Genomic DNA, 16,578 nt, shown 5'->3' with positions numbered 1-16,578 from the left:
CCTGGGAAGATGGTTTAGGCTCCTTTCTCTCATCACCTATTATGCTATTTGCTCAAAGGCTGTAATTCTTCAAAAGTTTTCAGAAGTGGTTTCTGTTTTACCAGGGACTTCAAAAGGAGCAGTGTCACAGTAATGCAGAGTGCTTCTGAAAAGCTTGCTTAAGTTCTGCGTTGTTTATATTCTGTACAACCTACTAAAGATACCAGGATTTTACTGCTCTCATCATGGCAGAGTTTGTCTTCAAACGTTTTTCCTTCCCAAGGGTCAGCACTTAAGGCTCTGACATACAGTCTGATGATTTACCGTGTCTCAGATGATGTACAGTGACTTGCTAAGCAAAGGTAACTAACTGGCTGGTGTGTTTGGTCTGTTAAGTAAAACATACAAAATTGAAAGTCCTGGATAAAAGAGACTTGCTAAATCATCTCACTTTCCTATTTAAAAATAGGAAAGTCAACAGCTGAACAAAGCATAAAGCAAAATACAGTTGTAGCTAGAGCAAACAGCGACTGCCGGAGCTCCTGTTCACAGTTATGTAAACTTGCACAGTCACTCAGATCCAGGCATGGATCTGGACACTGTTCAGAGTCCAGTGCTGTTGGACTTGAGGTGACTTCATACCATCTCCATCATCGCCCCTATAAGCAGTTCCTAGCTGCAGTTATACAGATGTTACAGAGAAGCCGAGGGTGATGCACATGATTCACTATGGCAACCAGTAACAGACAAGAGTTTGAGTCTTCCTGGCCACATCTACTCTGTCTTTCTCAGCTACATCTGAACATGGGCTATATTTCACAACATCGTGTTTCAAGACAGTTGTGAATGTAATTTCTGCGCAATCTGGGCGCAAACCCTCTCTCCCTGTCTCCAGGCTAGCCTGAGAACCTGTCAAAAGGTAGGCAGTGGCAGGAATTCCCAGCTTGATCTTACTAACACAGCAGTACAGATAAAAGATTTCCCAATGCAGAGGAGAGCAAGAGCATACAGCAGGTCTTGCGTGGGAAGCTGTGCTCACAAGAGGGAACTCAGTTTGAGGTTTCTGTTCTAAAAACCCTGAAAGAGGGTAAGGACAAGCACTCCTAAGCGCAACACACTGTGGTTGACACAGAGCCCAACTGCTGTTACACCCGTCTTTTCAGCTTGGAAACCAACCTGCTACTCAGATCAGGTGAACGTGTGAGTCAGCAAACTTTGGAAACTGAGGAAGTTTCCATCTTGCATTCTAACTCTGCCAGGAATCTGAATTTGCCATATAAATTCCCAAAAGATTGTAATGCCCCCAGCATGTCATGGGGCTAATCACCAGTACAAGAAGGTTTCAGAAGAGTATTATGGAGACCACTATACCATATAGCTTTACCGGAGGGATGCAAGCAATGCGGTGCTTTATCCCAACTCAGAGTTTAACTAGCAATAAATCATTCAGTGCAATTCTGTTTTCCTGGCTAGCCAGTCTGGCTGGTGGTTTTTCTCCACAGTAAACATGTAGTGGGGTTTCTGAACACTGTGTCCCATGCAATACTGCTTCCATCAGCCTGGTCACGCATTTGTGACTGTGTACTCAGAAAAACTTCACTGTATTTCCACACAGCGTCCAAGCCACCCCCAAGGAAAGTCAGCGCAAAGAGCTTTGGTAAGAATCTGAACAGATGTTTGTTTTGGACCCCTATAGTCCCCTGCCCATGGATTTTCTTCTGCAGTATCGAGATCTTTGTTTTCTCACTGTCTTCTGAGTGGAAATAAGCTCCTTCTCCATAAGGAGAACACAGAAGAGAGATCTTGACCCAGGATCTCAGAGCAGAGCTTACCAGGAGCCATTTGCTCTCTTCACACATTTGCCTTACCTTTCAGCTTCTCTTCAGTATCACTGTCCGATTCACTGTTTTCATCTGTAACTAAGAAAAAAGAAAGGGGAAGATTAATTACATAAAGCCTATTATAACTGTGCATTTCTTATCCCACTGGCATGAGAAAGCCAGGCCTGGCAACTGAGAGGTTAAGACAGTATAGATCCCAAGGGTGCACATACCTACAGACATTCAGCTTACCAACTTTGGTACCTCCCCATTCATTCAAGGAATTAAAAAAACAAACAAACAAACAACAAAATCAATTTTGCACAGCCAAAAGAGTTGCATAAACAATAAAATGCAGAGAGGTATTTTATCCAAGTCTGTCTAAGCACAACACTAAGGCAAAATACTGATCAAGATGCAGTAGTTTGCAGGACAAGGGACAAAAACAAGCAAACAAACAAACAAAAAAACAATTGCAAGACTGAATCAGACTCCAGGTCTATATGGTCCAATAGCCTGTTTCTATCAATGATGCTTTAGATGCTTCAGAGAAGTGCATAAAAAAAATGATGTAGAAACAAGTCTGGGATGCTTCTCCTGAAGGTTCATACAAACACACCCATTCACCCTGTGGGTGTAGACCTTAAATAAAATAGGATAAACCGTAACAAGTAATCATGGGTAACAACTAGAGCTGGTGGTCACCTTTTGCTGAAAATGAGGGGTTTGGGAAAAATACTGTGTTGGAAAGACATAATTTTAAGTTTTACAGAGATGAGATGTTTAAAAGTAATTGTTCTGAAGTACCTGAACACTTCTGGCAAGTTGTTAACAGACAGTGGGAGGCTAAAAGTCTCAATCTTGCTATGACGGAGATGGTCCTACAGTCAAGTCTAGAAACCCTGATTCCCAACTGAGGCTATTTGTTTATTGGGATGCTGAAGGAATCAGGACTGTTTCAAAATCTACCATCTTCCATTGGACAGTTCATTAAAGTGACACATTCCTGCAAAATATTTTGACCTCAACAAATCAGTCTCTTTGGACAGAACACTCCTCTCCAAAGCTTCCAGCCTGTTCCAGAAATAAACATCAAAAAGGGCGGACATTTTTGGTGCAAACTATAAGGTTATCATGTAAAGCCATGGAATGAAAACGAAGCAAGAAAAAAAAAAAAAAGCTCCATTTTAATGAAAGTCTTTTGGTAGAGGAATGGCCTTTATCTTCCCAAAAGGAAGGGTAGAAGCCCCAACTCAGGCTCACGCTGGATGGCAAGAAGCGCTAGAAAATGTCACATAAATCACTAAGCCAGTTTAAACTCTAAGACAAGTCCTCCAAAAGCCTTAAATGTATGATGATTCAAAGTTCCTTTACCTTTCCCTGAATTGCTCTCTGTAGACTGCGATAGTCTCTTGACACGTTTCTTTCCCCTTCGTGCCTCATAAATGGCATTGATTTTCAACACAAGCTGCTCAGCAAACACACAAACAAACAAAGTTATTTTTCTCTCCAGACAAGAAAGAAAGTTAGAATTTCATGCAACGTGCTCCGCTTCCCAACCCTGGCCATACTGAAACTCTTCACTTGATGGCCCAGAACTGACAACTACCAGCATCTACCTTGCACAGCAACCTGCACTTGCGCTGCCAACGGCCACGCTTACTCTGGTACAGAGGCAGTACAGTCATGCTGGCATGGCAGGAGCCCAAGGTAACAAACCCTGATGAAAGGCCAAGCCTTAATGCACTTCCACACTGTGGAAGCTTGACAGTGCCCACCTCGGACTCTTCATACCATGGTCTACGCTCCAGGGAGCACCAGAGGGTCTCTCGGGAACCTGCCCTGGGCTGCAGGTTTGAAAGCAGAAAACAGGCTGGAAGATGACAGCAATGTCTTTATGCCTTTAACAGCTGTCGTGGGATGTGTTCAAAAAGCCTTCGTAGCAAGCATGGGGGAAACATCATACAAAGAATGCTGAAGAAAGTGAGATGGGTGGGCGCCAATGATGCTGAAGTACTTTATCCTAGTGGTTTGCTTTGCACATCCTTTAATCCTTGGCCTCCCAGCTGACTAGAAGAGAGGACATTTCAGTGTTGGGCATAGTGGCTCATTCAGGGCCTCTCGTCTCCCTGTCCATCCCTGAAGGGGAGCGGAGCTGCAGAAGGACCATGCAGGGTTCCCCAAACCTCCTCGAGCAGAGCTGCCTCCTTGTCAAGGTCCCAGGCAGGAGCAGCAGGACATGGCCACAGCACTCAAATTTATTCCAGAAAGTCTGGGATCCCTGCACACATGCCTCAAGAGCTCAAGGTGAGACAGGCCCACCACACACTTGGTCAGGGAACTCTGAATCCAAATATTTAAGTGAGAGGCAGGATGCTCTGATGTGGAAGTACAGCCTCCACCCAGCTGCCCAGCTCAAGTCTCAGGTTGATCTTGCCACTGACACAGTAAATCTCCGTTCAGAGCTTGCTCCGTGAGACTGCTCAGTGGCACTGCCTGGTAAACACATACTTGTAACCTTCCCTTCAGTTGACATAAAAGTATGTGTGAATACACTGACAGAGCTCAAGCACATGCACGGATGTGTAGGCATACTGGGAAAGAAAACCCTAGACATTTGCAGTCTTTGGCTCACTCCTGAAGAGCTGTGGTATAGAGAGGGCATTCAAAAATCAGTTATGCAAACACAAACACAGATCTGGCAACGAGGAAACAAGAGAGATACACAAACACATCCCTTTTCCCCAAATGAAAACTGTGGGTTCAGAAAAAAACCCACCACAGACAGTCCCTGGTAGCCTCTGCTTGTCCTGCAAAGGCTGGGATAAGCAACTGTGTTTTTATAACTCTGTTTTTGAAACATTCAATAGATAGACTGCTGCCAAACCTCATTTGGACTGAACATGCTTCCTGCTAGATCTGAAAGAAAATAAAATTGAAACGGAGTCATGCTGTATCCAAATATGAAGCAGGAAACGTTGCTACAGAAAATGCTTATGACTACAGACAACTCCTTTTGTCACTCAAGTGTCAGTTGTTCACCTACAATCACATTCTACCTTGAATTAGAATCAGCCAATGCATGAATCAGACCTAGCAAAGAACAACGGATTGCCAGGAGGGAACACCACCACAACACACAGACAATTTCTGACTGTCCTATCCATCAAGCAAAGAAGGAAATACAATGGGCTATGTCTTTTGCAAACATATTCATTGCTTTTTCTCCCTCTGACAAACTTCAACTTTTATCCAAAAATCAAAATACTTTTTTTTTTTTTACTTCTTATTTCATCTCTCCTGACGATCATAATATCTCAGATGGAAAAATAACTTCTTCAAAACTTGTTGAGATGTTTGTGACCCTTCTCCTTCAGGCCAACTGCCAGGACAACAGCTATATTGCAGGGATGTTGCATTGGAAATGAAAGAAAACATTGTGTCATAATCACATTCTTGCCTGGAAGAAGCCAAGGAAAAGACAGAAAGCCCTAGATTTACCTTGGGAATCTTCCTTCTCCTCTTGCCATTCTGAGGGTCTCCTAAGGAAAAGAAGGTGTCATCTGGACTGCTGGGGGTCGAGGGAGGGCTGATTTTGGATGGTGACCCAGTCCCATCACGGCTCAGTTTCCTTATGTCTGGCAGTTTGAAACTCCGCCGCTCTGAGTTTTGTCGGAAAAAAATGGGCTTGGAAAGCAACTGGAAATGCAGGAGAAGGAATGAATGAACACAGCACCTTACACACCTTTGCTTCATTGCTAACACTGTCACAGCAGTAAATCCAGTGGGGCGGCCACAGCACTCAGCTGGCAAAACAGCCCAAATCCTGAGAATGCTCACAGATTTCTGCACACGCGAGCAACTCGCCCAGCTGCCGGGCTAGACCAGGACTGTCTTGACCAGCAATTTAACCACGCCGTATTAATTTCAGACCAGAACGCAATATCAGGGGTTGGCCAAGAAGCCTTGCTCCAGTGTGAAAAAAAATCTCCCAGGACTTGTGTAATCCAGAGGCTGGGACTGTAAACAGGACAAGACTAACCAACCGGCCAACCACAAGCATTTGGGATAAGGAGCAGCTAGTCAGGAGGAACAGAGAAGCAGTGAGACCAGACAAAAAGCACTGTCAGTACAGTTGTCTTTGACAGTAGCCAGCATTAGATATTTCAGAGGAGGGTACAAGAAACGCCATGATAGACAATTAGGGAGACTAGTTTCCTCCTAAGCTCATTAGCAAGTTCAGTGGAAGCACAACAGTAGATATTTAATTACCAGAGTAAAATTCTTAAAAGTCCCTGACCAAAAACAGCATCAGAGAAGCAGAAAGCCCAGCTCCAGACAAAGAAAGGCAAACTACTTCTCATCAGGAAGATGCCCAATAAGAACTCTTTCTGTCTTCTCCTACAGAATTTCTCAGCAATTATGACAAGGTTAAGTCACACTTTTGTGGGCACTGTATCTGTACTCCCAGAGCACGTACCTAAGTGGCACTAAGCGGTGTGGGGGTGAGGTATCGAAGCTAATTCTGATCAAGTCACAGCAGCACCACAGCTGAGGCAGCATAATGGTCTGCCTCCATCAACAGACACACTCAGCAGAGTTATTGGCCAGACCCATTCATTCACTCAGGTCAGCTCGGGTGTCTCTGGATGGTTTGGCAGAAGCCGCTCAACTCACAAAAACGCTTACGACCCACAGAGAAGTCACACATTAAAATGAGTCTGGGAAGAGCCTTCGCACTGAAGAATCTCATCCTGCACTAGTGATACAGGCTACTACTGAAAGTCTGTCCAGACCTATTCCTCATCAGTCTCTAGCCTGATTCACACTGCAGTTGCAAACCCGTTAGGTGCTAAGAGAGCTGCAGCACTTCTTTTCTGACTGATGCACATGTCAAAGCACTGTAGTGTAACATTAATTACTCCTACTCAGCTCTTTACTAAGTGTTTCCTGCTAGGAACCGTATCTATGGTGAAAGGCATTCCTGTGTAACACTGCAGCCCCCTTTTGATAGCAGAGGTGGGAAATCAGGGTGCACAGGCCATTGCAAAGTTCTCTGGGGAAATCATCTTCATCCCAACACTCATACATAGACCCTTGCTTCTCTAGACCTAACTAGCAACGAGGAGAATGGATTGAGAACTACAGAACGATTTTAAGTATTGAATTATCCAAAGAAACCTCAGTTGCTGATTAAGCTGGTTAGAAAACAGCGACATGTCAAGAAACGCTGCACGTCAAACTTCTGAAAACGTTGGGTAACAGCTCTAATAATAGCTGCAACTTGGAGAGCATGGGAAAACCCTTTCATCACAAAAAACATGCTTAGATCCCTGCTATCCACGCTGAACCCAGTTGTTGCCAAGATGACTTCTCCTTCACACTGCCCCCTCTGCTCCAGGCTTGGATTATCTAAACAGACAACAGGAACCAATCAAAACAGCTCGGAAGGCTGAGAGCAGGGCTGGCCTTGGTAAGCCCCGAGCTCTGAGCAAGAGGTGCAGACCAGTGTTTTACTTCTTCTTTTGATTTCACTGCCAAGGAAGAAAGCAGCACCAGGCTGTGCTTCTGGTGGGGACGTCCTTTTAGTATCAGCCCCCTAACCAGGGGATTGGCATTGCATTAGTTACCAGCAACCAGTCTCATCAAGGGGAGAGGCAAAAAGAGGTACCCGAAGGGAGGGGGCTGCAGAGGCGCCTTAGCATCGGCACGGGCAGACTGTGTACTGCCCCACTGACACTGAGCTGAGCTGACTGCAGGGCTTGATTACGCAAGCACTTAAATGCCCTCTTTGAAGGCAGCATGAGTTTTCTTGCACTGTATTAGCAAAAGGCCTTCCCCCCTACCAGGGGAAGGTAGCCCTAGTGTGAAAAATGGTGAAAGCCAACAAACCATTTGTATAAGTGAATGCTGTTTTTCTACTTTGCTAAAGGGCAATAAATACCCTCTTATCACACTGTACTCTGACCAGTGGAAAAAGACAAAATGGAAAATACTCCCAACATGATGAAAGTCAAATCGGCAAAATTCCACTTTTTCCACACAGAACCTGGATTTCACACAAAAACCTCCCAGAACAGGAGAAGTGGCCACTTGAATCGAAGTACCTTAGTGGGAGTCCCGGGTACAGAAGAGGTGGGGGATGCTGGGAAGGTCAGGACACATTTTTTTCCCAAACAGCGGCTGTTGGTCTCAATGTCTTCATAAGGGTTTTCCTTCGATGGCGGATCTACAGCAAAAAGCCACAAGCAAGAGATTGTAAGTGCATAAAATCCTTGACGTTTGCCATTAAAAATCTGTTTGGGGATCTGCTGGCCTTCTCCCACCTCCCACATCAGACATAAAGACCTGTTCTCAAGCATTCCTGCAATTGCTTCATTCTCTCCGTAGCCCTAGAAGTCCAGCTGCTCACTGGACAGTGTCCAAGCCCTGATTCTGACACATGCAGCCATAGGAACGTATCACAGATACTACAGATGGAAAAGATGCAGCGAGTCCTCAAGTCCATTTCCCTGTCTTCAGAGGAGCTGTGAGGTTCTCATGCACAGCAGTCCATAGTTATCTTTCCAGTCTTCTGTTTAGCATTGTCTCCAAGTGAAACTGAGAGCTGAAGGCTAGCATAAGGGTCCTCTCACCTCTGTTTAAACCCCATGTTTAGGGGGATCTCTAGTCACCATTTAATTGGGGTTGAAGCAATGCACTGCTCTTGGGCTGACTCTGCAGAAAGATTTAATCCACTCTCTGAACGCGGATGTCTGTCACACGATATAGGTTTTCAAACACATCTACCAATCACGGATGCCTCAATCTCACATGCCCCACTTGAGAAAGAGGGGGCACCTCACCTAACCTAGGCCATCCAAAGTCAGCATGCTTTCTCCCTGGAGGGGGCAGGGGGGAAGGGACACCTCGACAGTAACATTCAGCTCATTCTTACCTAGGATCACCTCAACAACACAAGGCTTGAATGACCACACGGAGGTGTCCCTTTATTTCCACTGATTCTGGAGATGAGGCACACAACTAATCTGAGTTGTAAACACCCAAGATTACATATAAGGAACTTCTTACATCCCACTCTTCAGCTCTGAAAAAGCTGGTTGTGACATATCCATTTGAGCATCTAAGAAATGAATGACAAAGGCTTTGCCCAAGCATCTGCATGGGAAGGCGTTAGATTTCTCTCCTCATTGCCATCATTTCTTGCCAACTCAGTGGACAGCTGGGTCTCAAAGCAACCGCCTTTCTCTTACTGTCATGTAATCTTTGGCTCAGAGCAAAGACTGGAGGTCAGCGATGCTGCAGGCCTCTGAAGCAGGGACCGGTAACGACTGTAAGATCTAACTGGTGCGCTCCCACCTGCCTGCCCCGCTGGGGCAGGAGTGCAGCTGAAGCCTTCAGACAAGGACAGAAACACAAGTCTCTTCCAACACTGTCTTCTATCCATGGCTTGGTGATACCCAACCCTACAGTGGTGGCTCCGAATTCACCAAGGAGGAGAAGGTAAGCATGTGTGACACCAGCAAAGCAAGTCTGCATGAACATTTTGTTAGCAAACATGCTCCTGTCCCTGAAAGCGGCTCCACTTTCTAATTTCAATGGCACACTTCAGTCCTGAAAATACACTTCAGCTGTCACATAACTGGCTAGACTGAAGAAAAAAGAACAAGCTTGGGTTCTGCTGCCCAGCCCATCCTCAAAGTGCTCGGCAGCATATCCAATTAGCATCAGTCTAGAAGAAAGAACACCATTTCCCTCTTTTTGACAAAAAACCCTTGTCATCCATCTGCCCAGTACCATTTCCAATATTCGAGGTAAGCAATGGCAAACAGGTAAAAAGGTGGTGCATGAAGAGAATCTGTGTGACTTGCTGGGAAAGGGAACGGTTCTTCCACCAACAGCTGAACCCCCTCCTAAGTCACACATATGAATATGGGGCACATGTGTGTGCTTGCATGCCCTGGTGGATACCCATGATTACTTGTGGGTCAGCACTAGTGTCCTCGGGCTGAAGTCTTGGTTCCCCCTCCATTGGTGTGGTTTTCACATGTTGTTGGTTTTGTGGAATATACCCGCCTGTGGTCTTGTGAAAAACAAAACTGGCTTTTTTTTGAGTTATCTCTGTCCACCCCTTTTCCCAAACTTCCATGGTTACACCACCAGGACTGCAGGAACCAATTAAAGATCACTGACTCCAGGCAAAGCCTAAATATGCATCAAGAAAACAAAAAAACAAACATGCCCCATTAGCTGACAATTACCCATAACTTTGTTTTCTTCTAATCCTTGCAACTAAAAGCTGGAGGGGAGAGGAATTTCAGCCTGGTATTTGAGGTCCCTGTAAGCTTGGGACACAGGGGTGTGCTTGTGTTTGAATGGATGGATGTGCCTATACAGCCACTTTGTAATGCTATCCATGTTATTCCAGCTGACAAGGTGACCCTTACTCAGTGGTTTCTGAGACCTCCCACCACGCCCCAACACAAAAAAACCCCCAGCAGCTGCTCAGGCACTCCCTGTTCCTTTGGCCCCCCAAGTAAAGAGAAGAAAAAAGCAAACACGAGGCCTCTAGCTCCACAAATGAGGCAGACAGCTTCAAAAATGTCAAAAAGGACAGATTGGCATCACCTTGTCTGCCATCAGTCCCAAAGGAACGTGATTCCTTTGAGAGATCTATCAGATCTCCGACTGTACTCATATTGAAATAACACTGCCTAGTCTGCTCGTGAGAAAGCGCAGCTCCTCCCATGCCGAATAACACAGACCACCTTTGTAGGATTACAGCTGTGTGGTGAGAGTTGATGTAGCTATTCCCTTCCCATCCTGCTTATCTCAGCCAAGAGCTTTACATAGCACCAGCCTACAGCTACTAAAACTTATTAAGGCTTTTTCAAGAGGGCTGCTTCTATTCTATGTTCCATAAAAGGTCATCTAATTCACAATATTAAAAAACACTATACAAATTGAGAGTTACAGGAAATAATCTTTAAAATGGCACTGATCTGCCACTGAAGTTAGAAAATGAAATAAGACTCAATGTCAAAGATTATGGGACCTCGTTTCTTAATTTCAATGGTACCTGGAATCATACACAATCCTATTTCTGAACTGAGGAACTGACTTCAAGGTTATGGTTTCAGACTGTTCGCATTATCTCAGCGGTGACAAGCTCACCACAACCAACAGACCAGAGCTGTAAGAATTAGTCCACAGGACAAGAGGAAGACATAGACATGCCAGCAAAAAATAAAAGCTGGTTCCCACATGCCTCAGGTTGATCTTTGAAGCTGATGAGTTTTGAAATATTCCATCCATTTTTCTTATTATTTGCCAATAATCTGTGTAAAATGTGTCTTGGTTTGCATTTGGATAATGAACATACTTTATTCACCACCTCCAGTGAGTGCCTGTTGACCACCAGTCTTCTCAGTTACCCAGCATTAGCGGTCAAATCCCTTCCCTGTCCATAGCTCCTACCCAGTATGTCCTGTCCAAAGGTCCTACCCAGGATGTCTTCATAGACGTTCTCCTCAGATAAAGTGCGTGTGAGGGCCAGCTTGGTCTGCGCGTACCAATCCACCCGGCCATTCTCAGACGATGACTGTAGCAAGTCTTCGAACTCATATGACTTCCTGCACCATTGATGGGAGGGGAGAAGGAGCAAAGAGGAGAGTGACACAGTTAACCTGCATTTATAACCAAACCATGGCTAATTCACTTCTCCAACATAGAAACATAAAATCATTTAGGTTGGAAAAGACCTTTAAGATCACAGAGTCCAACCATAAATGTAACACTGCCAAGTCCACCACTTAACTACGTCCCTAAGTGCCACACATGCCAGTTGGCAAAATGAATCACCGGGAGGAGAATGTTTCACAGCCTCATCCCATATAAAGCACAAAAGAGTCACACTGAGACTGGTTATTTTTACAAGCCACACAAATAAAGGCATTTCGGGGTTGCCATAGATAATCTTGGTTTGTCATGGCAATAGCACACCGTGAAGATGCAAGTGTTAAGTGGCACATCTGCAACACTGCACAGAACCGTAGGCCATTAGAGGTCCCATTTATGGCAGAGATCCCACCCTTGGCAGGAATAAGGGGGCCCCAAAATCAGCTCTCTTTTTGAGCAGTACAGGAAAGCAATACTCACATGCAGGATGGTAGAAAGGGTAAAAACAATTAAGTGTCCTCCACTAACAAACCTGGAACATTTCCATTTCCTTCCTGCACCCAACCCAGGAATTTTTAGGTGAGAGTTTATGCAGAGGGCATTAGAAACAGCTGTGCATTTTACACTCCCCATCCCAAAAATGTGTCACAATCATGTGGGAGGGGAGAAACGGCAAGAAAACACTCCAGAAGAATATATACACATCAGATTCAATTAGAGGAATAGGTTTACTATGAACAGTGAAAATACTGTGGTAGAGTCTAGAGATTATCATTCCAGACCCTGTTCCAGACCAGCTGTGGTCATTTTGTAATTAAATAGATTTTCTGCTAAAAAACCAAACCAAAACCCCAAACCCCAATCTTGGGCTTGAAGGTTAAGCCACGTAATACAGTGAACTTAAAGCCCAATCCTGTGAAGTTGTGCTGGCCACTCATATATTCTCAGAGAGATGACTGAGTGCTGGTTATGGCCAGCAAGGCACTCTGGGGATTGAGTGGCCAGGGAAAATCCATCTCTCCCAAAGAGATATGGGAAGGTGGGAGTCCACCATCAAGATCAGCACCTTTGTGAAACACAGCCCAAATACCTGTGGTCGGCGTTGTTCTTGTGCTTCCCGCTCCAGAGCCTCCTGCTGACAGCTGACGGGGGAGGAGAGGAGGGTAGAGGAGGGGGAGGAATGGATGGCAGAGGGGGTAAGTTTCTCTTATTCCTAGCTGCTGGCACCCAGTCCTCTTCCCCCTCGTGTTTGAAAGTCCGCCGGGGCTTTGGCAGCGGGTTGATGAAGGGTTTCTTCTCTGGCACCCCTGGCTCCGTGTACACATTCTCCACTGTGCCATCCTTGGATTTCGCATGAGAAGTTCTCACCTCTTCTAGAGTCCCAAAAATTGGCTCACTGATTTCAGAGTCCAAGCCAAGAAGCCTTTTGTTGAGCTCAGCCCCACATACGCTCTCATGGCCCTCAGGAGCAGTGTGTCCCTGTGCTGCCTTCTCCTGCAAGCACTGTGGAGAATAGTAAGTACCAGGCAACTGTGGCTGCAGCTCTGCTGAGCAGTCTTTCAAAGCCTGCTCTAGCTTCTTGACCTGACTAAGCACTGAAAGGTTCTCCTTCTGGACTTCCCACTTCGCACCTTTCACCTCCTTGCATTTTCCAGGGCTGGACTCCATTTCCTCATCCTTCTGCGCTTCCCCCTTTTGCTCTGCTGCCTGCCCTGTGCCCTTCTGAGTTCCTGCTTTCCGCTCATTCTCTTTGCCTGCCACTTTGCACTCCAGTTCTCGGTTCATAAGTCTCTTAGTCTCCACTTTTCGAGTCACTAGTGCTTCCCCACTTGTCTTCTCAGTTACACAGGGCACTTTGTGCTCCTCCTTAATTCCCTGCTCCTCCTCCCTGCGAGGAGCAGACTGCATTTCCTTTTTACCTTCCCATTCTGAAATTTTGTCCTTGATGCTGAAGGACTTATTCCTCAAGCCAATTTTTCCAGGTGACCGTATATTCTGATTGTCTCCTATCTGTTTCCTGATGATTTTACTGTTTTCTTTAACATTCAGATCCACAGATGGGTCACTGATGATCATTTTGGGACTAAGCATGTTCTGACGAAAGCAGTCTAGCCTTGGATCCAGCATCAAGTTCTCCAAGGCTCCCAGTGGGTTCTTCACCACAGAAGAAACTGGTTCAGCTTCAGGTGTTAAACCCAGGGTGACAGAGGCACTTTCAGAACATCTCTCATCCAAAAGTCCACACAAAGGACTTTCTAATTCCTTCACAGCTGCTGTGTTGTTTTTATCTGCAAGCTTGATCCTACACACCAAAGACAAAAAAAAAGAAGAAACATTCACCTCCATTGCTCACCCTTGGTTTAGTCCATTAGCTTCACAAGCTCTACTAGTAAAGCTGATAACAGCAGAGGATGCTCAAACCAAGCACTAGAGAGATGGGCTTGTGAGGTAAGACGCTCAGGGAAAGGACCTTCTAGCCAGAACACAATGCTCTCCTCTTGTTACAACTAAGACACAGTTTGAAACTAATTCTTTCTCTGTGGCAGAAGTAGGTGGCAGGTGAGAGAAGTAGTTTTTGAACATCAGACATGCTGATACCAATGAGAGGTTCACCAGCGTTTGTGTGTGTGTGTGTGTGTGTGTTCAGAAGTGCAGTAGAGTTTTGGACATCATTTGCAGGTCCACTGCAAATAAATGCAAAACGGACCATTTGCAAACAACAGCCAAATTGCTGCTGTTAAACAGAGGAGAAAACGTATGATACAGTCGGCATTCCTCTAGGGACTGCTCGGAGAATCTCTTGGTCCATCCAAATGTTCCCCAAATGCATATTAATACACATTAATGCACAAAGACTGCACTTCTATTACTACATTTCTATGGCCCTACCATTCCAGGCCACAGGTGGGCTTGGGCTTCCATGCACCCAGACACACTCCCTTGGCCTAGAGCATGTGATGTAGCACCCAGACACCAGATTCAACATTCTCAGAGCAAAGGACTAGACATCTTCACTGTTCGAGTCCAAACTGCACCAAAAATCTCTAATATATTTAGTCTAGGGATTTTCAACTGTGTGATAACACAGTATCATGATATCTTATCAATGAAGTTCCAGCTGAAGAGACAGTTATTTCAAGACAAAATTTTTCTGAACCAAAGCGCTTAGGGGTTTGCCTGGGCTTGGGAAAGAGCACCAGGACAACACAAGGTAGTTACTGGGATGCAAACTTGTATCATTAGTCCCATTTAACCATGATCCGAACACTGAGATTCAACTCTGGAAATTGCTCCATTAACTTAAATGTTATCAAGCGTGCCCCTTCCAGAACTTAGTACTCTTCTAAGAGCACCCATGTGGATACCCTGTGTGCTGGCAGGCCTTGAGCTTTGTCCTGGAGTTAAGCAATTCAGCCATCACACTCAGTTGTAGTGCAAATCCAGCCTGGGATGGGTTTCTGAGCAGAAAACGGGACCCGAGCCAGACACAATTCTTCCCTAGACTCACAGACATTTAACTCCTGCCTGTTTCAGTGACAACATCGTGCTTTGGTTAAGAGCTGGCACTGTGAACACCATGGCCTTTCCCAAGGAGCAGGGCATCGCAGTGCCACTAGTGGTTAGACTGCACAGTAGAAACCAAGGTTGGACACTGAGAAGACCTGCAATGGGTGGGGACAGTAGGGCTTGCCTGAGGAGTCTGCGGAGTCTCCAGTGTCGAAGGTTCCAAGCGCAGGGCAAACATTGACAGGGTTATTGGCAGCACAAACGGTCTTGCCTTGGGGCAGACCTCTTCTAGCGCTGTGAGTCTAGGACATTACCAGTCTGATTGGATGCTAAAATGCACAGCATGACAGTCCTGAGACCTTCAGGGGGGTGTTTTAATGTGTGAGGAGAGAGGCACAGCGCAGAGCAGAGAGGATGATTCCTTCCTTTGGTTTTATTTCTGAGGATAATAAACACAAGCAAAGCACCCCGACACGGAAACATGGAAAGCTCTCACCTCTCAACAGACTTGCAGACACTGCTTTCAGACTTGCTGCTCACATCGGCCGCCTTGCTAGCTGTCATCATGTCAGCACACAGCAGGGCAGCAGGTCACCTGCAGACAGACACAAAGAAGAGGCGTTGCTCTGTGCTCAGCATCCTTCGCTCTTCCTTCTACACACAGATACACACACACACACACACACACATGCAGGTTTCTCCTTGAATCCAGAAGAGCAGAGGCAAGACATGACAGCTCTCTGAGGACAGCCTTGGTTTCCTCCTCTGTGAAATGGGAAGAGGGGTGATAGCATGAGCGCTCAGAAGCCCAGGGAGGAGTTGACAGCTTTTGAGGGCAAAAATTATCTTTGAGTCATCATCAACTGCTGCACCACGATTTGAATACGGAACACGTTTTATGAAGGCTTTCTCTGTTGACAAAATCTCAGCGGATACATTTTTTTTTTATCCTTGCAGAAGACTAAAACAAAACCCATTTTAAAACAACCTGTGTTAAGGCCACATGACTGAAGTGGTCCCTGTGTATGCAACACTGTCACAACGTCCCCAGCTTGGGACAGAAAACATTCTAGGCTGAAGAGACACTGCACTGCAGCCACTGGTTTCCTTCTCTCCAGTGGGCCACGTTAGGCTGCTACGGATCTGATTTTGGAGGACAACTCGTGGGGGTAAGATAAATCAGTCACAGAAATGAGTAATTCTGTTCGCCTCATGATTTCTAGCATTCCCTCTCTTTCTTTTGAGTACTGCTGCTACCCGGGCAAGACAACAGACTCTGTCTTCTTTTTATTGTCCCACAATACTCTTATTTATTAAACAAAAAATAAAAGAATTTCTCTGTTACTCTGCAGCACCATCTCTCCTCACTTCTCAGGGCGGTCTGCCTGCTCTGCAGCACTGCAATGACAACAGGCTCTCTGCTTTGTAGGCAATACTTGGAAAACCTGAAGCCTTTCAAATTTGTCCACCTGGCTGGTCTGCGAGATGCCGCCCCGCCATGCCTAGCATTTGGCAACAAGACCGAGTGCCTCAGGAAATTCAGTAGGTTCTTGTCAAAAAAATAAAAACCACCACACCAGAAGCAGTAAAGAAC

At 45.6% G+C, this 16,578-nt stretch overlaps 1 protein-coding gene across 2 annotated transcripts in view; it reads right to left on the bottom strand.

Moving 5' to 3' along the window:
• The window catches only part of DENND2A (DENN domain containing 2A), a 35,662-nt gene extending 20,111 nt beyond the window's left edge, over nucleotides 1–15,551 (bottom strand). The window contains exons 1-7 of one of the 2 annotated variants that reach the window (XM_086467928.1): nucleotides 15,481–15,551; nucleotides 12,568–13,779; nucleotides 11,277–11,431; nucleotides 7,907–8,028; nucleotides 5,301–5,498; nucleotides 3,174–3,267; nucleotides 1,848–1,898 (exon numbers count right to left, since the gene is read on the bottom strand). In XM_086467928.1, the coding sequence (XP_086324054.1) occupies nucleotides 1,848–1,898; nucleotides 3,174–3,267; nucleotides 5,301–5,498; nucleotides 7,907–8,028; nucleotides 11,277–11,431; nucleotides 12,568–13,779; nucleotides 15,481–15,551 (1,903 nt within the window). The remainder of the gene's footprint in view (nucleotides 1–1,847; nucleotides 1,899–3,173; nucleotides 3,268–5,300; nucleotides 5,499–7,906; nucleotides 8,029–11,276; nucleotides 11,432–12,567; nucleotides 13,780–15,480) is intronic. The other variant, XM_009953532.2, reaches the window with a different exon arrangement.
• Nucleotides 15,552–16,578: the final 1,027 nt, after the last annotated feature.

This window comes from Leptosomus discolor, chromosome 1 (assembly GCF_034619465.1).
Source record: "Leptosomus discolor isolate bLepDis1 chromosome 1, bLepDis1.hap2, whole genome shotgun sequence".
In the NCBI taxonomy this organism is placed as follows: Eukaryota; Metazoa; Chordata; class Aves; order Leptosomiformes; family Leptosomidae; genus Leptosomus; species Leptosomus discolor.
Note: the sequence above shows the minus strand (reverse complement) of the source record. Positions and strands in the feature narration are given on the sequence as shown.